Here is a 25,286-nt window from a genome sequence, read left to right on the forward strand (position 1 = left end):
ATGAATTGGTTTTGGTAAAATGGCAAATGATTACTGTAAATGCCTGATACTGTGTGGGATGCATGTAGATTTTTGCTTTTTTTAATGCAAAATATGAGATAACTTAAAAAAAATTACATCCTGCTCACAAGTATTCTGAATGCAACTTTAAGGAGAGAAATTATTTTTTGAAAATACCCTGAGGCACAAACATCAATTGCCAGGTTTTCAAAGGATCACTGTGCAAGATCGCAAGTACTGATAAGTGATTTACTTTTATTACATATATTGCTTAATTCTAAACTTTGTGTGAGGGAATACATCACATCGTATGTCATTTTTTTCTTAGCTTATTACATTTTCCTTCACCTCTCGCTTACTTGAGGTTAGTGCATTTGTTGCAATATCACATCAAAAGGTATGTTGAACTATATTATGGACAGAGAAAAATTTTAGTGGTGTTTATTTACACCATTTTAGACTTCCTTTACTATATGTATATGTATGTCTTTTACAGATGTCACATCACATATCTAAGAGAAAGTACTATTTATATAAAGTACTATTTATATAAATAAAACACTGTCTCAGACAGTTATTTCTGAATGACTACAAAATTTGATATAAATACTGGGCTCACTCATTTCAAGGCTCTCAGTTCTAAGGCTATAGTATTTTGCTTCATATTGCCATTGAAGTTCATAGTAAACTCCCCCCTTTTACAGTGGATGGTGTATTTGCTATCACATGCAGTAGCCATACAGCGAGCAGGCACTGTATTATCAGCCAGATCAGATGTTCAGAGTGCACATGCTTAATGTGATGCTTTTGCATAGCATCTTTAAAACTACATACTTTAACATTTATTAACTGTTCACATGTTGATGATTAAAAAGTCAGCTATTTAACTGGAAATCCAGCTGAATAAAAGAAACTAGTCTTCACCTTCACCTGTGCAGTAACTGTAGTTCTTTGAGATGTGTCCCCATATGGGTGCTCCACTTCAGGTGCTCATGTGCCTTAAGCCCTTGACTGATGATTTTTAGCTAGCAGTATCCATTTAGCTTGTGTGTATGCCCTATGCCCTCTCATGGCAGACATTGAGGCTATATAGAGATGTGGAGGCAAAATGCCCTCAGCTCCTCCTCTACTTACTCATCCCCTAGGGAACAACCAAAGCAGAGGGGAAGGAGGGTGAGTAATGGAGCACCCATTGGACATCTTAGCACTGTAAGAACTACAGCTCCTGCACAGGATGAGTAACATTTTCTTCTTCTTCGAGTAGTGTCCCTATGAGTGCTCCACTTCAGATGACTTCTGAACAGTATCCTTAGAAGGAGGGCGGTTTTGGAACATGGCTCAGAACTGAAAAACAATACTGCATCCTCCTTACCAGAGGATGTCGTGAACCTCCTTTCCAGAGGATGTTGTGCAGGCCAAGACTATAACAGGGTTGAATGCACTCTCACCCCATGCAGGGGGAGGGGCTGAGAACCTGAAGATTCATAACAGCTGGAGATACAACCCAATATCCATTTTGAAAGCCTGTAAGCAGAAATAGGAGCCCCCTTAGACCTATCTGAGAAGGATATGAAGAGTCTAGGTGATCTCAAACTGCTTAGTCATCCCTAGGTAGAAGGCTGAGGCCCTTCTAATTCCAGGGTATGGAAATAGGATTCCTGTTGAGAACTATGAGATTTTGGAAAAAAAACAAACACTGGCAGACGGATATACTGGTTAAGATGACAGACAACCTGATGCAACTTTTGGGAGGAACTTAGGATGCGAATGTAAAAAGATACCTTATTAAAAAAAACAACAACGCATGATAAAGGGGGTATCTGCAATCAAGGCAACAATCTCCCTGACCCTACAGGACAATGTGATGGCAACTAAGGCGGCCATCTGTGCAGATAAAGAAAGAGAACAGGTCACCATTGGTTCAAATGGAGGTCTCGTGAGGTGGCTGAGAACCAGGCTGAGGTCCCAAGACAGGATATGGGATGACTAGCGCGTGGGAAGAGATTGCCCAGCCTCTTAAGCTGGATGATACCAGGTAGCGAAAAAAGGAGAATCCCTCAACAGCGCGAAGAAAGGCCGATATGGCGTCTAGGTGTATCTTGACTGAACTGATGGATATGAACTGAAGATGTCTTCAGATCTGGCAAGTAATCTAGAATGGGGAACTGATTTCAACTGGAGGTAGTGAAGACCACACCATTGGATGAATCTCTTCCATTTCAGCAGATAGGTTGATGTTTTTTCTATTGTTTATCATCATCTGCTGCACCTTTGTAAGGTCGGAAACATCTATTCCTGAGAACCATGCATAAGCCACACTCTGATGTGCAGAACTGCCAGATTGAGGTGGAGCACGGAACCTCCACCCTGAGACAGGAGATGAGGAATGATTGGGAGCTTGACTGGTGGTTGGACACAGAGCTGAAGCAGGTCTCGGTCAAGTAGTTATTACAAGTATAACCCTGGCCTTGTCCTGCTTGATCTTGTTCAGCACCCTTAGAATTAGAGACATTGGGGAAAAGGCATAGAACAGACTCTTCTTCCATGATAGAAGGAAGGTGTCCCCCAGGGAGTGGTAACCCAGCTCCCCTGCCTTGACCCCTTCTCTGGAATATGCTGTGGAGAACCTGAGCAACCAGCTCCCTTTCGTAGTCCTGGGAGAAGTCCTGTTGCTGCGATGATCCAGATGCCCAGAAGGTAGACTGCTGAAAACCGGATATGGTTGGTTATGCACCAGTTCCAGAGTTTTATAGCTTCACCACACAAGGAGTTGGATCTTGCTCCTCCCTGCTTGTTGATGTCCAGCATGTTTTACATGTCCATCATGACCCTGATCATTTTTGCCTCTATGATGGCAGGAAATGGAGAGAAGTGTTCCTGACCACCCTGAGCTTCAACAGGTTGATGTGGTGATTGGTTTCATGGACTGTCCACCTACCCTGAAATGTGAGGTTGGCTCCTCAACAGGAATCCTAACATAGATGAACTGGTTGTTAGAGTCACTGATGGGGTTGGGCGACAGAAAGGGATGCCTGCACAGACATGGAGTTATAGACTCAGACATTATGATCATCTAGTCTGACCTCCTGCACAATACAGGCCACAGAATCTCACCCACCCACTCCTGTAACAAACCCCTAACCTATTTCTGAGTTACTGAAGTCCCCAAATTGTGGTTTGAAGACCTCAAGCTGCAGAGAATCCTCCAGTAAGTAACCTGTGCCCCATGCTGCAGAGGAAAGCGAAAAACCTCCAGGGCCTCTGCCAATCTGCCCTGGAGGAAAATTCCTTCCCGATGCCAAATATGGCAATCAGTTAAACCCTGAGCATGTGGGCAAGACTCACCAGCCAGCACCCAGGAAAGTATTCTCTGTAGTAACTCAGATCTCACCCCATCTAACATCCCATCACCAACCACTGGGCATACTTACCTGCTGATAATCAAAGATCAATTGCCAAATTAATTGCCAAAGTTAGGCTATCCCATACCACCCTTCCCTCCATAAACTTATCAAGCTTAGTCTTGAAGCCAGATATGTCTTTTGCCTCCATTAATCCCCTTGGAAGGCTGTTCCAGAACTTCACTCCTCTAATGGTTAGAAACCTTTGTCTAATTTCAAGTTTAATCTTCCTAGTGTCCAGTTTATATCCATTTGTTCTTGTGTCCACACTGGTACTAAGCTTAAATAATTCTTCTCCATCCCTAATATTTATCCCTCTGATATATTTATGAAGAGCAATCATATCCCCCCACAACCTTCTTTTGGTTAGGCTAAACAAGCCAAGCTCTTGGAGTTTCCTTTCATAAGAGAGATGTTCCATTCCTCAGATCATCCTAGTAGCCCTTCTCTGTACTTGTTCCCATTTGAATTCATCCTTCTTAAACATGGGAGACCAGAACTGCATACAGTATTCCAGATGAGGTCTCACCAGTGCCTTGTATAACGGTACTAACACCTCCTTATCTTTGCTGGAAATACCTCGCCTGATGCATCCTAAAACCGCATTAGCTTTAACGGCCATATCACATCGATGGCTCAGTCATCCTGTGATCAACCAATGCTCCAAGGTCCTTCTCTTCCTCTGTTACTTCCAACTGATGTGTCCCCAATTTATAACTAAAATTCTTGTTATTAATCCCTAAATGCATGACCTTGCACTTTTCACTATTAAATTTCATTCCATTATTATTACTCCAGTTTATAAGATCATCCAGATTTTCCTGTATGATATCCCGGTCCTTCTCTGTGTCAGCAATACCTCCCAGCTTCGTGTCATCCACAAACTTTATTAGCACATTCCCACTTTTTGTGCCAAGGTCAGTAATAAAAAGGTTAAATAAGATTGGTCCCCAAACTGATCCCTGAGGAACTCCACTAGTAACCTCCTTCCAGCCTGACAGTTCACCTTTCAATACTACGCGTTGTAGTCTCCCCTTTAACCAGTTCCTTATCCACCTTTCAATTTTCATATTGATCCCCATCTTTTCCAATTTAGCTAATAATTCCCCATGTGGAACCGTATCAAATGCCTTACTGAAATCAAGGCTGCTCCTTCCACCAATTTGGCGAGTTCTTTATGTGCAAGGAGATTGTTACTCTCCCTTCCAAGGTGCACCTGGTTGAAGAAGAGACAGCTCTTAGCCAATTCTGGAAGCATTGGAAGCATAGCCTTACATGACTGGTCACCAGGTGTAATTTGCCATATGGCCCAAGAGTTGAAGACAGTTCCTTATTGTGGTTGTGAGCTTCCCTGAATTGTCCCTGACAGTCCTGACGTGGCCAGAAATCTGTCTAAAGAGCAGTATGCTTTGGCTGTCATTGAGTCCAAGAACGCCCCTATAATCTGCACCCTTTGTACCAATACTAGTGTGGATTTCTTTACATTCAGTTGTATGCTCAACTCTTTGAACAGAGCAAGCACCTTCTGGGTGGACGATAACTCTGCCTTGAAAGAATGGCCTTTGAGTAGCCAGTCATCAAGGTATGGGAGGACAAGAATCGTTTCCTGCCAAGGGTAAGCCACCACTACCACCAGAACCTTTGAAAATCCCACTGGAGCTGAGGGTAGGCCGAAGGGATGCATTCCGTACTGGAAATGATTTTGGACTATAGTGAATCGTAGGTATTTCCTGTGTGACAGAGGCGACACATGGTGGTGGTGGGGGAGATGGGGTATGTGGGGATCACAAACCCCCTCCCGATCTGCTGCTTGCCTTGTACTGAGAATGCTCACATGGATTAAGCACGCTCAGTAGCACGGCTGAAGCCAGCTGCCTTAACTCTGCTTCCCCCGCCTCCAATTGGCAGGCATGGGTCATCTCTGCTGTGTGATGAGCATATAGTTATATGGAAGTAGGCATCTTGTCAACTAATCTCCTTCCTCTAGTGAAGGATTTATAGTTGCCAAAGTCACCATCCTGAACTTTTGAGGTGTCACAAACTTGCTCGGCTGGCTCAGATCGGCTTCCAACCTCCATCCTTCTTTGGTATTAGGAAGTATTTTGAGTAGAACTCCCTGCCCCTGTAAGTGGACGGGACCACTTCCATTGCTCCTAGTCAGAAGAAAGTCTCCACCTCTTGCCTTAGTAGAAGCTTGAGAGAGGGGTCTCTGAAGAGGGACAGGGAAGGAGGTGGAAGGGAAGAAGTGCCAGAAACTGCATGGCATAGCCTATTACCTTCAAGAGCCACTGGTGATTCACTCCAAAGCGTGGTGGAAATGGACAAGATAGTTTCCAAAGAGAAGGTTAAAGTACACAACTGTAAAGTCAGAGGAGGGGGAGGATTAAAACTCTCAACTCATCAGAACTACTATTTAGATGATGCTTGGGTGGTCATGAAGGGTGGTTCGTTGGCCATCTTCCTTGAAATCGGTCTCTCTTGCTGAGGAGTTCTGCAAGTCTGTGGTACCCCAAGAACTGAGCATGGAACAATGTCTGAGCAGTCTGTGCCCTATTAAAATGTTTCTTGCTCATAAGGTATGTAAATGCCCAAGGAACAGAAAGTCATTCATAGTGTATGAGAAAAGCTTATGAACATCAAAGGGGAGATTCTCTACCATGTTCTGAACCTCTATCAGAAACCCTGAAAGTTCAAGTCATGATGTCCTGTGCATATCTACTACTATGGAGATGGATCTGGCAGCAGTGTCTGAGAGTCTAGGGACTCTTGGAGAGCTGTTCTGGCCAATAGTTCACCTCTCCGCAACTATGGACTGGAATTCCTCCCTGCAGTTGTGTGGCAGATACTCAAATGCCATGAACTTGTTGTAATTGGTAAGGCTCTATTTGGCCATGACCACATGAGTTAGGTGGGGGATAGGAAAATAAAAGTCTGAATCCTTAAGGGGCACACTATTTCTTATCTGCTCTTTTGCACATTGGTGGAACAGTGGTCAGTGTTTGCCATGCCGTCTTAGCTGGAACCAGGAGAGCCTCATTAACAGGTAGTGCTGGTCTGGAGGGTATTGCTGACTGCAAAAATATCTAGCAGCTTGTGCTGTGGATTTTTGACCTCCTCCAGAGATCTGGAAGGTGTCCACTACCCTTCTAATTAAGTCCTGAAATTGTCTGAAGTTGTCAACCATGGAAGGTGGTGGAAGCATAACTGCTTCTTTCGGCGATGACGGTGAAATGGGAATCTTAGGGGTAACTTCCTCATTTGCCTAGCCTCCTGCTCTTCAAATGTCTCCTCCTGTCATGAATGGGTACAGGAGGACGCGAAACCCTGGTCTCCCTGAGAGAAGGTATTCATGGATTGTTAAATTGCTTGTGATAGGCAGGACACACATCACAGTATAGCCAGCAGTCCATAAGGAACAGGAGTGGCATACAAGGTTGGTTCTACCATTCTTGGTGTCACACAAGGTCCTCTCTGTGCGAGGGCAGTTTCCCAAAGGGGTACATAAGAGAACTCCTGGCAGAAACTGAGTAGAATGATTGGGAGGAGTCCTCCTCTGCATCCTCCCATGAGGGACATCCAATGTAGATGAGGAGAGTCCTGTGTCACAGAGGCCACACAAAGACTGAGGTCTCAGTAATGAGATACAGGCGGTCCCAGACAACAACAGATATTCTGGTTTGTCCGACACAGAGGTCCATCAGGTATCAGAACTCCTGTGGTACTGGATGCCATAGCTGTAGGTGATGGTGCCAACAACGATGGGTGAACTCAAATGTTGTAGATGTCAGGCACTGATGCCTGCTCGGTACAGAGGTTACTACTTGCATAGACACCCCCAGCTGAGCTGTTTGCATTGGTACCAATAGCTGGATTAAGGTGCACAACACCAACAGCTCAGTAGAATGCCTTGGGCAGATGGCAGTGCTGAGCTGGATGGTACCCTGAGCTTACCATCCTTACTTACTGGTGGAGGGTAAAGTGCCCTAACAGAGCTGTGCCTCCTGTCCTTAGAGGTCCAGGCTTCGCGGTACCAAGGACAAGTCCTTGGCCTCAATGGTAATATCAGACACTGAGGACCTTGACAGGGACCTGGTCTTTTTTGAAGCTGGCTCATTCCCAAAAAGAGGAGTGCAGACTTTTTCTAGTCTTCCCAGTATCCAAAGATATCCCTTTCTTAGGGGAAGCATGCCCCGAATCTGATAGGGCACTGGATGTATCTGGGGACAGATACATGGGGCGTGTCTCCTGACCTGGCTTACAGATCGGTTGCAGGGAACATTCCACAGTCAACGCTTTATTTCCCTGCTCTTCCTAGCCCTGGACTTAAGGGCCAAACAGAAGGAACACTTCTGAGAGATGTGGGACTCCCCCAGGCAACGGATGCACTTAAGAGTTTAGCCTCCTAGCAAGAGTGGTGATGTTTGAAGCATGACAAACCAGGCATACCCCGCCAGGAGAAGACGACGCATATTCCGGGATAAAAGGGAGGGGGAAAAACAGTCTCAGCTAAACTTTAATTATACTGAATGCTAAACAGAAACCTACAACTATAAAGTAACTAACTTTAAGAAAGAGAAAAGGCCAAGAACGCTGTAGGAGGACAGTGTTCTGTCTCGGGCCAAGGCAGCAGAGGAGAAATTAAGAATGTTGCTCAGTAATTCTACTGATTTAATCTTATTCCAAAATATGTCTAATAAAATTATGTGCTCAAATCTTTTCAATTACAAAAAAAAAATTCTTCCTTAGATACAGCACCCAGGGGATATAATCAAAATTATGTATGTTGCAACACACTGTTATTCATGCAGAAAAAAACAGATATTTAGAGTACCTGAGTATATCAGTGGCAAGTTACCATTAATGAGAACAGTTACAAAGACAATTTATATTGTACACTAGGACGTGTGCAAGGTTGAGTGCTCCTCAGTGCGCAGATGCAAAGTCCACGTGCAGGTGGCAGCATTTAAGTGACAAAGTTACACACCACCTCTTCCTCTGCTTTGTCATTCAGGTCATTGTCATAAGAGGAGCTCAATGAAGTCGCCTTAGGCTCCAGGTAGCAGAGGGACAGAGCGAGACGAAGGGAAAATGTGAGTGAGACAGGAACAGACTGAAAAGCAGAGAGAAGCAGCAAAAAGATAAAGAGAAAAGAGGGAATGAATGAGGGAGATGTGATAGGAACATAGTGTTGAAGACCAGGTGGGAGGTAGGAGATGCAAACCTCAGGGAGGCTAGGAAAACTGATGTAACCATCCTCATCAAGCAGTGAAAGGAAATTAGAAGCAAAGAGTTTGCTCAAGCTTAATGAAAAACTAAACTCGGTATCTTTGTAGTCAACTGTTTTATGGGGCTTTCCCTCTATTGCAGGAGAAGAATGGTGACTAACTGGGGGTCTCATAGGCTCCAAGATATTAGGCAATGTCACTTCATTTCCACTGTGAGTTGGTATTATTCTCATGGGACTGCACTCCCAGCAGTCTGAGGGGCTATGGATATATTCCTGAAGGGGATCTTTCTCTGAAGTGTCCAAAAGCACGTCCATCTCAGGGATAGTTGGCAGGTTTGTGGGACAGGATGAAACACAGTGAAGGAGTGGTGATAGTGGATACATGTGAAGGGACTGAAGGAAAAAAAAAAAAAAAAAAAAAAAAAAAAGAGTCCAGCCACAGCTGAATACGAAAACACAACAAAATGTAAGTTTGTTGGCAGAAAGAATGCACAAGAAGAGAGGAAAAAAAAATTGTTAGTTAGTGAAACCTTTTACTCGGAAGTAGAGCCAGCACTACCAATGTAATATAAAAGCCAAATAAAAATTGAAAAGTCCCATGTATTTTTAAAAATTAGCCCACTTGTCCAGTTTTAAGAATTCTGAATCTGAACAGATTTTTTGTTTTAAGGTTGTGACAAACTTTGCACTTTTGAAGTAGTAAGTGCAGTCACCTACAACTGGTGGGAGCAAACAAATGTTCAAAGCTTTGGCAGAAAGTTCATGATATACAGCAGCACATAAAAAAAGACAAGCAGGCATTTTGATCCTAGGATTTACTACCATTTCCTCTGGAATTTAAAAACAGCAAAAAAAGAAAAATAGTATTTAGAAAATGATATTTGCACAGCTCGTACATGTAGCAAGCTACAGTGAATAGCTTCATAAAACATGCAAGCCCTTCCCAAACCACTGAGCTTTTCCATCCCATGGCTGAGGAATCTTTCTTGGTTGTATAATCTATTCTAAGGTGCCCCAGCTTTGTGACTCTGAGAGACCACACTAGTATCTTGCCAGGAGCCAGAATTTGCATATTAATTTACCTAAACACGTTTTCATCAAATGTAGAACTGTGTGCCTCTTCCTTGACTGACTAGAAGTTAGCTGTTTAAGTTCTCTGGCAATAAAAATATGAGGCTGTTCATGTTTGGTCTCACATTGCCGTTATAGGATGACGGGGGCTGGGCTGTAAGCTGCACTGGGAGACTCGACAGCCCAAATGTTGTGCCCTGGCCAGTGATTTGGGTACCCTTTGCCTAATGCACAAAAATGCAGTTTTCAAAATTGAAATTCCTTAAGGTTTTTTTAAAAAAACGATAGCAAGGGAAATTTCTGGATGTCTGCCAGGAAAAACAGGAATACATGTCAGAGAAGATACACAGACTATTTTTGAACTCCAAAGCTTGAGCTTACATTTTGGAAAGAGGTGTTGGCACAAACATTGATGTGAAAGCACATAAAACAAAATCCAAATTAAAGTTCATGATCTGCTTCCTTGCTAACTCCAATAAGTAAGACAAGTAAATTGCCACTTGCACTACAATTTCTCCACTATCAACAAACTCAACTTTCCCTGGAAAGCTGTGTATCAGTTCTATACGGAAATTCTTTTAATAAGTTAGTATGTTTCTATAACTGATACTGATGTATAAAAGGACAGCTTAAAAGATTTTTGCAGTTGGCAAATAAAGCAAGCACCATGTTAAGCATTGAAATTTACTTGAAAAAGAAAATATATACAACCAAATAACAGGTTGTGTATGATACCAGATATACTAGCACAATTTTAGAAGTTTGTTTGAGTAAAATTATACAAACTAGCTAAATGTGGCTTAAAGTAAGTTAAGAGAAAGTTCAATTTGAACAATTATATGCCGAAAGTGTTTGCATCGCGCCTAATTATGGCAAATTAACTTGTAGAAACAATTAAAAGAAAAAAATTCACAAAACTGAATCTCACACATGCAAATTTGAAATTTGTTGCTCCCTTTTGGTCATATAAAATACAGTGTGTGTATATATGGTTAAACATAAAGGAGGAGTTCGAAATAATTAACAATATCTTCTAGTATGCTGCTTGTTATTTTTAAAGACATACAACTCCACTTTAAATGTTAGTTAAGAGTTATCTTTATTGTTACAATCCATCATACCTTTTCATCCTGGGTTAATTCCAGTTGTGGAATTTTAGTTGGGCTTCCATCCTCATCTCTACCTTCGCCATTTTTTAACTTGGTCTGGCCAACAGCTTCACCGTCAAAGACCTTTTCACCAGCAGGTCCCACTGTGGTAGCAGAAAAGTCCCTTAGCAGACTTTGGTCTGTGATACCCACAGGAGCTATTAGAGAATAGAAAATTTTGGTTATTCTGGGTATGCTGGAAAGTTTTATTTTCATGACTTTTGAACATAAAATATTGTTTCACAACAGCTTAGCCATTTAGGGATAAGAACAATCCAGGGGAAAACTCTAACTGAACGGTAAATGAAGTTACGATAACATCCCAAGTGTATGATTCTAACTGCATTTATACAAATGGCAATGGATAACTGTTGCTAATTGTGATGTGTATGTACTATACAGAGAAAATACTATAGTCAAGTAGCCATTTTAAAAATTATCACATATCTGGTGACAACATTAACCACAAGAACAAAGAACAAATAGGCTGTACATGTCATTATATACCCATGATAAAAACCATCTTGCACAAATTTGATATTTTCAGTACATTCTGTTTCAGCTAATACAGAAACACCATGCATAGATAGTTCTCTCAAAGTATTTCTACTTCTGAACACAGAGAAAATCAGGCACTGGAGAAACACACAAAGTTCAACATAAAAAAGTTACACTTTTTCAAACTTTGTATCTTGAGAGAAACTTGAGCTGTTTTTTCTTTTATCCAATTTGGTTTACTCATTCCTGTTAGCTAGTTACTGGCAATACTTAATAGGTATATTTGATGTATGATGTAACAAACACAAAAGGCATTAGAGATACTGAATCCATTTTATTCTGACAGCTAGAATCACGATAATAGTATTAACCAGCAGGAGGAGCTCTAAAACCAGCTGGCTCAGCCAAAACACTGGCAATAATGCAGCAGATATTCAATCTGAAATTAAAAATGTTTTAATAAATTAGGGTGACCAGGCAGCAAGTATGAAAAATCAGGACAGAGGTGAGGGGTAATAGGTGCCTATATAAGACAAATCCCCAAATACTGGGACTGTCCCTAAAAAAACTGGGACATCTAGTCACCCTAAAATAAGTACACCCTTGAGAAGAGATGCAAGAGAGCAGTGAAAAGTGGCCAGAAGAATAAATATCCATGGGTGAAGAATTCTGACAGGATTACACAAGCCAAGAAAGCTAACAGAAATGGTAGCTGTGACAGAGTGGGAATTTTTCATAATATTTTTATGAATATGGTGTTTGCCTCAGTTTCCCCTGCATGGAGCCTGGTTAACTAGGTGGTGGGAAAAGGTTGTAGAGATACAGGGTTTAACCAACTCCTAGCTGCCTGGAACCTGGCCCCCCATGACCATGGAAAGTCCGAGAAGACAATGGCCACGCCAGTTGCCCAAGCACTTGGCACCTAGCAATTAATGAGGATGGATGGCCCACTCTACTTAGGAAGCTGCTGGAAAACAAAGGGTTAAGGAGGAGGGCATGGTGACAATGTTTGCCTGGGAACAAGAACAAAGGACTGAGGGGCCAGGTGGGAGTGTTGGCTGCTGGAAGCAGGATGCTCCAGGACTGGGACTAATAAGGGGTCATCTGATCTTAAACATTTGTTTGGCTTGAAGTTGCAAAATAATTACTCAAGAAAGTTCTACTGACTTAGTGTAAACCAAGAGGAGAATGCCTTGCAGTGCACGTTACAGGGGGAGATTGGCAAAGGCACAAATGTCAGTTAGGTGCACAATTCCCATTGAAAGTCAGTGAGAAATTAAACTCCTTATTTTATCGGGTGCCTGGGAAAGTGATTTATGCCAGTGCTCTTTTGCAGAGCAATGCTCTGTCCTACACATCTCAGAAGCCCATTACAAAGACTTGAGGGGTCTTTTACAAAGAAGATGCTTGGGAACTTACAATAGAGAGTCAGAGCTCACTCTGGTTACTCATGGTTTTCAGAAACCAAAGCCGTGGAAAATTAACTGTTTCACTCCAGGCGATATCAGGATTAAATCAATAGGAACACAGCGCTTCCGGCTCATGAAAGATTGGTACAAATAAGAATGATCTTATCTAAAACTACTATTGATTAGATTTAAGCAATAGGTTTAGAACATCCAATAATTACACCTCTACCCCGATATATCACGACCCGATATAACATGAATTTGGCTATAACACAGTAAAGCAGCGCTCCGGGGGGGGGGGGAAGAGGGGGGCTGCGTGCTCCGACAGATCAAAGCAAGTTCATTGTAACACGGTTTCACCTATAACGCGGTAAGATGTTTTTGTCCCCCAAGGACAGCATTATATTAGGGTAGAGGTGTACCTAAAATCTGAGATGGTATTGAGTAATTAGTAGCAGGCCAGCGACGGCCGGTCGCTTCCCAGTTGGGGAGTATGGGGTCAGGAAAAAAAAAGTCTCTTGGGACAGCTTAAGAGAACTGCTCCAAAGCACACACTATTATCTAGTCTTTTTATAAACTATCTTTTACAAAACACATAGCTCATACTGATCCCTACTGGGTCATCATTTCTCCTAACTTCAATCAGCTACTTAACAACACTCTCCTAAGGCTCCCACTTCAATCACCATAGACCTTGTCTACATCAGGAAACAAAACATTTCTAACATTCTTAGCCATAATAAGTCCCCCAAACTCAAGGTCTCCATCCACTTATTTTCTTTCAGTCTCATAATTTGCTGAGTCTTTTCTCCCCTCCTCGCATTCTGATTAGCAGAAACTGCAAGCCTGCAGCTAATATTTGACCTTGCCTCCAAAAGCCCTGCTTGTCCAAATTAACCCTTAAGTATTTGGTGTTCTATTTTATTAATTCATGGCAGCTGAATGCACACAATATGGCTGCAATTAGCTTGATCAAATTCCGGGTAAAACACCACTCAATTCCAGGGTAACACTCACCAGAGCACTCTTGGAAGAAGACTGCTCTATTCTGAGGGTCCTTAGGGCCTGCATCAAAGTGATATCTCATGGACTGGTCTTATAAGAAAAGTTTCAGGCAAGTTGTCATAAACAACTAAGTAAGAGTTAATAGAACAAAAGTGCTTCATATCTCTTTGCCTGGAAAGGGTTAACAAGAACAGTGAGCCTGGCTGTCACCTGACCAGAGGACCAATCAGAAGACAGGATACTTTCAAATCTTGAGGGAGGGAAGTTTTTGTGCTGTGCTGTTAGTTTTGGTTGTTGTTCACTCTGGGGGCTCAGAGGGACCAGATGTGCAACCAGGTTTCTCTCCAATCTCTCTGATACAGGCTCTTATAGATTCAGAATAGTGAGTACTAGGTAGATAAAGTGAGTTAGGCTTATGTTTGTTTTCCTTATTTGCAAATGTGCATTTGGCTGAAAGGAGTTCAAATTGGTATTTTGCTGAAAATATTTTAATTTGTACTTGTGTACTTAGGCTGGGAGAGTATTCCCAGCATCTACAGCTGAAAGACCCTGTACCTATTCCATTTTTTAAAAATTTACAAAGATAATTTTTACTGTTTTTTCTTTCTTTAATTAAAAGCTTTTCTTGTTTAAGAACCTGATTGTTTTTTATTCTGGTGAGATCCCAGGGGACTGAGTCTGGATTCACCAGGGAATTGGTGGGGAGAAAGGAGGGAAGGGGGAGAGAGAGGCTAAATTCTCTCTGTGTTAGGATTACTGTCTCTCTCAGGGAGAATCTGGGAGGGGAAGAGAGAAGGAGGGGGGAAGGTGTATTTTCCTCTCTGTTTTGTGATTCAAGGAGTTTGAATCACACAGTGATCTTCCAGGGTAACCCAGAGAGGGGAAGTCTGGGAGAGGCAACGGTAGGGGAAAGGGTTTTTCTTTCCTGGTGTTAAGATCCAGAGAGACTGGGTCTTGGGGGCCCCCGGGCAAGGTTTTGGGGGGACCAGAGTGTACCAGACACTGGAATTCCTGGTTGGTGGCAGCGCTACGGGTACTAAGCTGGTAATTGAGCTTAGAGGAATTCATCCTGGTACCCCATCTTTTGGACGCTAAGGTTCAGAGTGGGGAATTGTACCATGACACAAGTGTCCCTCACTTTCTGAGTTCATTTGGAAAGTAAAGTAATCTATAGGTTGAGCACTTCAGCGATATGCCCCCTCACCTAGACAAAATAAACACGATATGCCATCACTAAGAAGCATGGCTGACTCACATGAGGGGCACTATTCAGGATCTGGGCTCAGTCATTATGGCTGGAGCTCAGTACCTAGTGTAGCAGGGTGGATCCCTGCTCCTGCCCTGAAGGGGTTAAAAGCAGCCCTGGGAAGGGGCCATAGCTGGACCCAGAAGCCTGGGCTGATGGCAGGAGTGGCTGCAGCTGGGGGCCACGCCCCAAACTGAGCCACAGGCTGTATAAGAAGGCCAAGGATGCCAGAAGCAGAGAGTCTCTCTCTGACTGGAGAGAGAGACAGGCCTGGCTGCTCGGGGACTCACCCAGGGAACCTAAAGGAAGGCAGGGCTGGGGAAAAAGCCTTAGAGCTGGGAAGCCCTCGGCCAGCAACTCCCCAGGCTGCAGGGCCTAATTCTAGGCCTGCAAGGTTTTGCAGAGGGGCAGCCAGAGGGTGGGTAAAGGCGGCCAGGCCAAACCTCCTTTGCCTGTGATGAGTGGCTGATACTGCAGTCTGCCCCAGGGCATGGGGGCTAGACAATGACTGGGCAGTACCCAATACTGAGGCAAAGTGGGGATAGTGGAGTGGGGTGGGGGGTTCCCAGGAGGGGGGAATCCCAAAGAGAAAGGGGTCACTGCCAGGGGGGCAGAACCCCACGTAAAAGGGGCACCGGGGTCCAGGGAGGGACACAGGGCCAGTAGCTGAGAACAAGGCGGATCACTGACCTGCAGAGGGCGCTCCGTAGCTGGAATAGAGGTAATTCCCTGAAGCAACCAGCAGGAGGCGCCGCGGGGGTTAGTCCACACGTTTACACTAGTATATTAAAAAACCCAAACCAAACAAAAAACCAACCAACCAAAGTTATCAAAAGACCTGTCAACTAATTACAACTAAAGTAGTTGAGATCAACTAAAGTAATGGCTAACTCATACAAACAAAGCTTGTCAAGTTGCAGGAGATAAAGACATCCACACGTGCAGTAAGAAGGAACTCAGGGGAGGCTGGCCTCGCTCCACCCTTTATGCCACCAGTTGTTGACAAATGGTGTGACATCACTCAAGGTGCAGATGGAACCCAACGCAAGTTGCTAGCCAAAGGATTTCAATCTTGAGAGCACGGGCTAGATACTTACCAACAATGAAACACATAAGAACAATCACTCAAGGGAGAACATGATACACTTTACAGGGGTGCTGAGGATGATTAGTTCATGTCTGTACAGTGCTACGAAAATGTGAAGTATTGTGTACCCAACATATCACAACGACACTTAAGGCCAAGTATTTCCATTCTAATAGATCTTTAGTTTAGTATAGCTTCCTCAAACCTTTCCTATTACAGTGGTTTGTTGAAAATAGATTTTGATCTGAACAAGTCATTTAAAGACTGCACATATGCATCAATTTTTTATGCATTCATATGAACATTGAGTAGAATTTTTCAATTAATATACAAATACATATGGAATATGATCTATATTGGAGTGGGCAAACTTTTTGGCCCAAGGGCCACGTCTGGGTGGGGCCATGAATGTAGGGCTGGGGCAGGGGGTTGGGGTGCAGAAGGGGCTGGCAGGGGCTAGGGTGCAGGAGTGGTGCGGGGTGCAGGAAGGGTTCAGGATGTGGGGCAGGGGGCTGGGGTGCAGGAACGGATCAGCACTGCTTACCAGGAGCAGCTCTGGGGTGGCAGCGGCGCGCAGCGAGGCTCAGGTAGCATTTCTGCCTGCCCTGGCCCCACACTGTGCCGCTCCTGGAAGTGGCTGGCACCAGGTGCCTGCGGCTCCTATAGGGAGAGGCAGAGGGCTCCATGCACTGCCCTCGCCTGCAGGTACCTCCTCCGAAGCTCCCATTGGCCACGGTTCCCCATTCCCAGCCAATGGGAGCTGCAGGGTGCAGGGCCTCCAGGCGAGGGCAGCACATGGAGCCCTCTGCCCCCGCCCCCAAGGGCCGCAGGTACGTGGTGCCATCTGCTTCTGGGAACGGTGCAGGACCCGCGGCGCCATGAGTGTGGCAATCCCAGGGGCAGTAGTTTGCCCACCCTGATCTATATGCTGATTCTAGAAGATCTTTTAATGTATATACTGAATGAAGATAAAGCTTCACTACAGCCACTGCCTCATTTGCACCGGTGTATCAGAGCATATTTAGTGTTTTAGCTGACAGGATAGATCAGGGGTCAGGAAACTACAGCCTGCAGCCAGATTCGGCCCACAAGCCATTTGGCCCGCGAGCCAACTCTGCAACTCAACCCCACCCCAACCGGTGAACTGGGTTGGGGTCGGACCACACAGCTCAGACCCGCTCTGGCCGGGGCCACACAAGTGACTCGGCCCTGCTCTGGCCTGGGCCTCGCACCATGCAGCTCTCAGAGCTGCGGCATGGCCCCTCTCCAGCTCCTACATGCTCCAATGGGAGCTGTAGGGGCAGTACCTGCAGCTGGGGCAGCAAACAGAGCCACCTGGCCGCACTTCCATGTAAGAGCCAGAGAAGGGACATGCCACTGCTTCTGGAAGTTGCTTGAGGTAAGCACCGCTCGGAGCCTGCACCTCCTGAGACTCTCCCCACACTCCAACCCCCTGCCCCAGCACTGATCTCCCTCCCACCCTCCGAACCCCTCGGTCCCAGCCCAGAGCACCGTTCTTACACCTCAAACTACTCATCCCCAGCTCTACCCCACAGCCTGCACCCCAACCCCAATTTTGTGAACATTCATGGCCCGCCAAACCATTACTATTCCCCGATGTGGCCCTCGGGCCAAAAAGTTTGCCCAACCCTAGGCTAGACAGTGTATAGTGAATAAAATGGGGTCACTCAATGAGCAGCAAAAGTAACAGCAGTTGCCTCATTCATTTTATACCAATCAATACGGAAACGGAAAAAGGCAGTGGTCTTGTGGAAATAATAATACAATCAGATATTTAGAGAGTACATCATAAAGAATAGGCACAAAGAAGGCAGAAATTAAGGCTGTGAAGGCAATCTGCACTTTGCCATATCCAACTTTTAAGTGCTTTTCTTCACAACTGTGATGTTCTTTTAACATACATTTTTGGTGTGGAATTACATGTTTGGGAGTAGCAGCACAATCACAGATGAGAACCAACCCTCGTATACTAGCTCCACTACCTTCCACTGATTGTTCAGAGGAATGGAAGAGTCTCTGTGTATCTCATTTTAAACAATGGAAGGAGAACATTTGGTAGAAGCATATTCTGCAAAGAAAAAAGTTAGAATGACAATGGCAATGAAGCTTTAAGGCTCTGTTAGAGGAGCTGACTTAGAAGTCTGAATATGAGACTCAAGGCCCAGGATATAGAACAGGGCCGGGCAAACTTTTTGGCCTGAGGGCCGCATGGGCTTTGGAAATTGTACGGAGGGCCGGTTAGGGAAGGGGGTTGTGGCCTGGCCCCCACCCCTTATCTGTCCCCCCCGGGACTCCTGCTCTATCCAAACCCTGTCCCCTGACTGCCCCCCCCCACAGGACTCCTGCCCCATCCAACCACCCCTTTTCCCTGTCCCCTGATTGCCCCCCACAACTCCATCCAACCCCTCCTCTCCTTCCTGACTGCCCCCCCCCCCCCCGGGACTCCACCCTCATTCAACCCCTCTGTACCCCGTCCTCTGGCTGCCTCAACCTCATACACACCCCTGCCCCCTGACTGCCACGCTACTGCGCAGCACAGATCACCAGGTCAGGCCGGACTCTGCAGCTGCGCTGCCCCAGGACCTCACAGCCCGCCACCCAGAGCAATGTGCCGGCGGCAGAGTGAGCTGAGGCTGCGGGAAGGGGGAACAGCAGAGGAGGGGCTAACCTCCCAGGCCAGGAGCTCAGGGGCCGGGCAGGAGGGTCCCGCGGGTTGGATGTGGCCCGTAGTTTGACCACCTCTAATATAGAATGATATAGTTGACAGCTAAAATAATCAAAGAATAAATTATAGTAACAGAGCTGATAAAGATAAAGAAGAGTAAAGTATTTAACCTGATGTAAAGAGCCATTATCAGATTATGTTATTATACAAGAAGGTATGGAAGATTAAAATTCTTTATTATTAAGGGCAATGAATATTATAACAAATACAATTATTAACCAGCTAAAGAGATTTTCCTGTACAATTATGTAGTAATGATCATTTTGTTATTCAGCCCCAGTTTGGGGTTCTTAGTAAAGTAAGATCATAAACTAATCTCCTGAATTACTCCTTTTCATAAAAAAAAGAAGTAGAAGAGAAAAAGTAGCACAGAGTACAGAAGGCCAAAGAAAAGCCTGAAAGGTGGGTAAAGGGGATAGCAAATGAATGATAGGACAGAGAGGAAAGGGGTGGAGGGTGGGGGGAGAAGAGAGAGAGAGAGAGCGCGCGCGCACGCAGCCTACCCCTGGGTTACCACATGATAAAGATATATGTAATGTGTCAGTAATACAAGAAACCTATAGGTCCAAGCTTAAATTCTGAGCATAAGAATGAGGCCAAGCAGCTTTACCATAGTTCCTCAGTATAGTTAGCAGAAGTGAGTTAACCAGCAAATCACCCTAAGTCACAAGACAGTTTTTTGCAATATCTGATTTGGCTGAAACTAAGTATAAAACTGCTGATAGGTCACTGCAACAAGCCAGCTGGTACCAGTTTAGGGTATTTTTTAGATAGGAACATCATCAGATGCCCAACCACATACTCCTATAGTAACCAATTGATGTATATGCTTATAAGCTTGGGATAATTAATATACTAACCTATAAGATAAGGACATCCCAACATTATTAGGATGAGGATGTTTAGATATGGAAAAGGATGGAGATTCTTGTGCCTATTCATGGCAACCGTTAGGGCCTTTACAACAACAACTAAGAGAATGTTAGGTGTCCTTATGGATGCTCCACTCTATGTGCGCATGCACCCCATGCACCTCAGATCGGAGATTTTAGGTAGCAGTGTCTGTTCGGCTGTGCACATGCCTCCTGCAGCCTGTTGTCCAGCACCGGGGCTATACAGAGCTGTGCATACGAATTGCCCTCAATTCCTTCTCTACTGCAGAGCTCCACTGTAAAGAACTCTGAATCAGGAGGAGGATTGGTAGTGGAGCACTCATGGGGGACATCTCGAAAAACCACAGTTACTGCACAGGGTGAATAACCTTCTCTTCTTCGATTAGTATCCTATAGGTGCTTCTATCCAGGTGACTACTGAGTAGTACTCTCTACGGAGGGGTGAGGCTTCAGAGTTAAATCTAATATTGAGGATAGTAGAGTAGAGCCAAATATGTCATCAGAAGCTGAGGTGTGAGTAAGTGCATAGAGTTCACAAAATGTATGAATGGAGGTCCAAGTCATGGTTCTACACATTTTTGTGATGGGAACATCTTTAAGAAAGACTACTGAAGTAGAGAAGGATCTCATGGAATGAGTTAATACTCTAGAAGGAGGTTGAAGACCATGAGACTGATATCAGTAGTTAATGCAGTCAGATATCCATCTAGAGTGTCTTTGCTTGGAAACTGGAGATCTCTTAGTTCTGTCCACAATGGAGAGAAATAAGCTGGGAGATTTTCCACAGGGCTTAGTCCTGTCTAGGTAAACGGATAATGCCCTCCTGACATCAAGTGTATGTAATGTCGCATCTCCTTTATCTTGGTGTGACTTAGGGAAGAAAACTGGAAAAAGGATAGGTTGATTTATGTGGAAGTCCAAGGACACCTTTGATAAGAAATTGGGATGTGGTCACAAGACGACCTTATCCTTAAAAAAAAGACTTTGAAGGGCGTATGTGCCATTAGAGCCCCATTTCTACAACTCTTCAAACAGAAATAAAGGCGATAAGATAGGCTGTTTTCATAGACAAGTATAGAAGGGAGCAGGTAGCCAGAGGTTCAAAGAGCAGGGGGCCTGTATGGCATCTGAGCACCAAGTTGAGATCCCATGCCAGTGTAGGGTATCTGACTTCTGGGAAGGAGTTCTCCAGTCCCTGGAGAAACCTCCTGAACTTCAGGACCAGACTTCAAAGAGAAACTGCTGAGCTCCAGTTCATCTGCAAATTTGACACCATCAGCTCAGGATTAAACAAAGACTTTTAATGGCTAGCCAACTACAAAAGCAGTTTCTCCTCCTTGGGTTTTCACTCCTCAACTGCTAGAAGAGGGCCTCATCCTCCCTGAGCGAATTAACCTCGTTATCTCTAGCTTGATTCTTGCTTGCATATATATACCTGCCCCTGGAAATTTCCACTACATACATCCGATGAAGTGGGTATTCACCCACGAAAGCTCATGCTCCAGTACGTCTGTTAGTCTATAAGGTGCCATAGGACTCTTTGCTGCTTTTATTTGGATAATTGTTCATCAACACATTTTTTATTGGTATCTGGCCTGACTTGAGCAAACTGAAGGGATTTTAGCTTTTAGTGAATTAAAATCTATGCAGTAATAAATTCCTAGTACACATGTTTTAATCTAAACAAAGCAAATTCAACTTATTAATTTCATATCAGAGATTGGAGTTTATCTGAAGAGGGAGAATCAGCATAGCTGAGGTCTGCCTCATTGGGCTTTTTCATTACATTCGTCAGCTCAGTCTGCCTGGCTCTTTTGTGAGAGAGGTAGGATATTAACCTGTTCCTTAAATATGACTTGAAAGTGTCTTACAAGTTCAACTGTAAAACTGAAGGGCTGCTGTTGGTCTTAAAGGAAAATTGTGTTTTTCCTTCTACAAGCTTTTTACACTACACTAAAGTCCCGTACTACAGTCATATTTTCAGGGAGAGGGTGCAGGGGAAGGCAGTCAGTCTCGAAAATAATTGATTGAAAAAAGAGGGATCATCTTTGTTGGGGGTTACAAGAATATATGTAACAATGGAGATGCAAACTTTAAGTTACAAATCTTCCCTCCATGTCTTTGCCAGTTGATAGGATTTGTGTACTCAGCTTTTTTATGGAACAGGATTGACAGTTCCATCCCCCTAGACTTGGCTGAGTAATTACCACAAATGCCATCACCAATCCAGCCTTTAAGCTTTTCAGCCTCAGACTCAATGAGGTGTGCTTCGTGAAGAAATATAATACCAGCTTTCAAGTTTCCTAAGTGAGACACCCTTTCTCCCTTTCACAGCGTGACCAATTCCTTTTATGTTCCAAGACACACATGTAAGTAAATTAGCCACAGGAACTCACAGGGGGAAGTGTCCCAGCAAACATTTTATGCTGTGTTCCCCAAAACTTAGGGCTATGGGCACTGTGAGGTATATTTAGGTGAATTCATGAGTTTAGACAGAGAAGAGAAGCTAGAAGGGCTTAGCATTAGTTGAGGGTTGGGGAGCAACGGGCTCTTTCTAGGACCAGGTCTGTATCAAGGTATAAGGAAAGTATCTTAGACAAAAATTCTACTGGCTTGTCCTTTTCTACTTCCTCAGGGTACCCAGCCACTCTCAAATCTCCTGGACTGGCCTTCCAGGTCATTGATTTCATCATGTAGCTTTTGGATCAGACGTTGTTTGTCTCTAATGATCCTAACGGAGCCCATATTGTCTTCTAAAGTAGAGATTCTAGTTTCTGCCTCCCCAGGGCTGGAGGATAGCTTCTGCAGATTCAGCTGTTGTGGTGCAGTCGCGGCTTTAATTTCAGAGATATCCTTGATATTTCCTTAGAGCAGGATCTGTTCTTTGGATATCTGCTTTCAAATTTGGTAGACTTGATCCAGGCCTTCTAGGCCCTCCTCCTTGAGTCCTGCCATGCTGCCCTGCACAGGGTTGAAAGAGATACTCTGTTTCTTTGTGATTTGTGGGGAATCCCGGGAGGGAGAGGGGTTAAAAAACAGGTCAATTTGATACTAGGATGTTAAAGAACAGAGTGAACCACCCAGAGACAAAAAACCTGTGGCCTTAATATAGTGGATGTTGGTGGATTTTTGTGGGCCTGAGAAGGAACTCCAGATCTAGACCTCCAATTTCCCCTGCTGGCTCCCAAAAGTCCTGTATTTCAGTCTAATTTCATGCTTAACATTTCTTCATTAAGAGATTGGGCAAGTAGACATACCAATGTTATTTTTAAATATCCACTATAATTACTTGTAATGTGTGTAGTAAACCTTTAAAGAAAGGTCTGGCTTAGGAAAATTTGTATTTCCTCTACAAAGCTTTTTCAAAAAGATTTACAGCTCACAATGTTAGCTCAGAGACAGTATCACTGCTAAAAAAGTTATTCCCCCCCAAAGACAACACAAAAACAGCAACACATTAGGAACTGCAGAAAATGCTTTCACAAAGCACCTGGGAATAGGTGTAATATAGTTAGCAGTCAACACACACATGAATTTGTAGAATTGAGTTGCAAATTTCATAAAGTCTGATTATTAATGTTCTAGGCATGCAGATGTTAGTATTTTCTACAGTTATAAACTGAACTTAGAAAGCAGCAAGATGCAATGAGCCTATCACGTACTACATGATATCTCCTTATCAGAATCTCTTACCCCCATCAAGACTCCTGGATACACGTTTGCTTGAGGTGCGCTCAAAGTATGGAGCTGGTCTGTCTATAAGGTTGCTAGCCTGCCGTGTCTGTGCTTGAGTACGGCCACTGTAGCGGAACTTGGAACCCAAGGTCAGGAACTTTGCCTTAGGAGGCTGTTCTGGTGATACAAGTCTAAAAAACAAATATGAGAATAAAAGTAATTTCTCTACTTGTATTAAATGCTTCAGTGCAGCACTTCATAACTGCTCATCTATTATGAGTTAATTTGGAAAGAAAAATTATTTAATGATAAAATTCAAGCTTTAGATAAACATAGCATATAAGATTGTTAAAAGTTTGTAAAGTTGGTCTTATCTTGCAAAAAAAAGTACAAAGAAAATTAAGCTACAAGTATCAAAATAGCTGAATTTAATAAATTTTGCAGAGGATTACACTGAATTTTTAATTTTTTTTTAACTTTAATTGCTAATCATGATATTCAGAAATTTGCTATTGGTCTGCCAGATATCACTGAGAATTAGCAAGGTTCTACTGTATTTCAGCAATAGAAATTAGTGACACTAGCCAGATGCGATTAACTTCTGTTAAACAACCAAAGTTCTAGAAAATAGAAGATTGGTGTTTTCATTTAAGATACTGATAACTGAAAAAGATTAAAAATTCTGTTTGAGCAAGGCAGAGGGAAAAAACCCAGTAATGGTCCAGCAACATACAAAAAATGATAACATGTTAAATCCCTGGAAAATTACTCAAAGTATCTCAACTGATATAGATCTTACATTATTTGTTTGGTGCCCACAGCGTTAGCATTCAGTGCCTATACCAACTTTAAGATTTTTCATGTTGCAAACTCTGACAGTTCCAGAACTGTGGTTTATGAAGAAGAGGAGGTTACTCACCTTGTGCAGTAACTGACGTTCTTCGAAATGAGTGTCCCTGTGGGTGCTCCACTCTAGGTGGCAGTGCGCCTTTGATCGGAGATTTCTGCAGCAGTACGCGTACCGGCCACGCATGCTCAGAGCCTGGCCCCCGCTCAGAGTATACCTTTAGTGAGCATGCGCGGCCGGTTCCCTCAGTTCCTTCTCTACAACGGAGGCTACCCCAACTCCGAAGTAGAGGCGAGGAGGGGGGATAGTGGAGCACCCACAGGGACACTCATCTCGAAGAACGTCAGTTACTGCACAAGGTGAGTAACCACCTCTTCTTCTTCGAGAGATGTCCCTGTGGGTGTTCCACCCTAGGTGACTTCGAAGCAGTGTATCTCAAGGAGGACTTCGTATCTGGCAGGAATGCAGTAGATAATACTGCCCTGCCTAAGCGAATGTCAGAGAGAGGGCCCTGAGTAAGGGCATAGTGTTTAACAAATGTGTGCTCGGAGGACCAAGTGGCTGCTCTACAAAGGTCAGTCAATGGTACTTTACGTAAGAAGGCTACAGAGGTAGATACAGATCTAGTGGGATGTGTTCTGATCAATGCTGGAGGTGTAACGTTTTTTATCGGATAGCAGAGTTGTATGCAATCGGAGATCCAGTTCGAAAGTCTCTGGGTAGAGATAGGCATGCCTTTTGAGCACTTCGCGATAGAGACAAAGAGTCTAGGAGAGTTTCTGAAGGGTTTGGTTCTGTCCAAATAGAAGGATATGGCCCTGCGCACATCAAGTGTGCGCATTGTGGCTTCGAAGGAGTTTGCATGTGGTTTCGGAAAGAAAGATGGTAGATGTATTCGGTCATTGATGTGAAATGAAGTGTGAACTTTTGGAAGGAATTTTGGGTGTAGGTGTAGAGTAACTTTGTCCTTGAAGAAGAGCGTATATGGTGGATCTGCCATAAGGGCTGCTATCTCGCCTGCCTGTCTGGCAGA

The 25,286-nt window shown here is 43.9% G+C and overlaps 1 protein-coding gene across 1 annotated transcript in view; it reads right to left on the reverse strand.

Annotated features, from left to right (window-relative positions):
* The window catches only part of EPB41L2 (erythrocyte membrane protein band 4.1 like 2), a 271,001-nt gene that overhangs the window by 22,906 nt on the left and 222,809 nt on the right, over window positions 1–25,286 (reverse strand). Inside the window, 2 exon segments of the mRNA XM_030556298.1 lie at window positions 10,821–11,005; window positions 23,425–23,597. Of these exon segments, the coding sequence (XP_030412158.1) occupies window positions 10,821–11,005; window positions 23,425–23,597 (358 nt within the window).

The sequence above is a fragment of the Gopherus evgoodei genome, chromosome 3 (genome assembly GCF_007399415.2).
Source record: "Gopherus evgoodei ecotype Sinaloan lineage chromosome 3, rGopEvg1_v1.p, whole genome shotgun sequence".
Classification (NCBI taxonomy): Eukaryota; Metazoa; Chordata; order Testudines; family Testudinidae; genus Gopherus; species Gopherus evgoodei.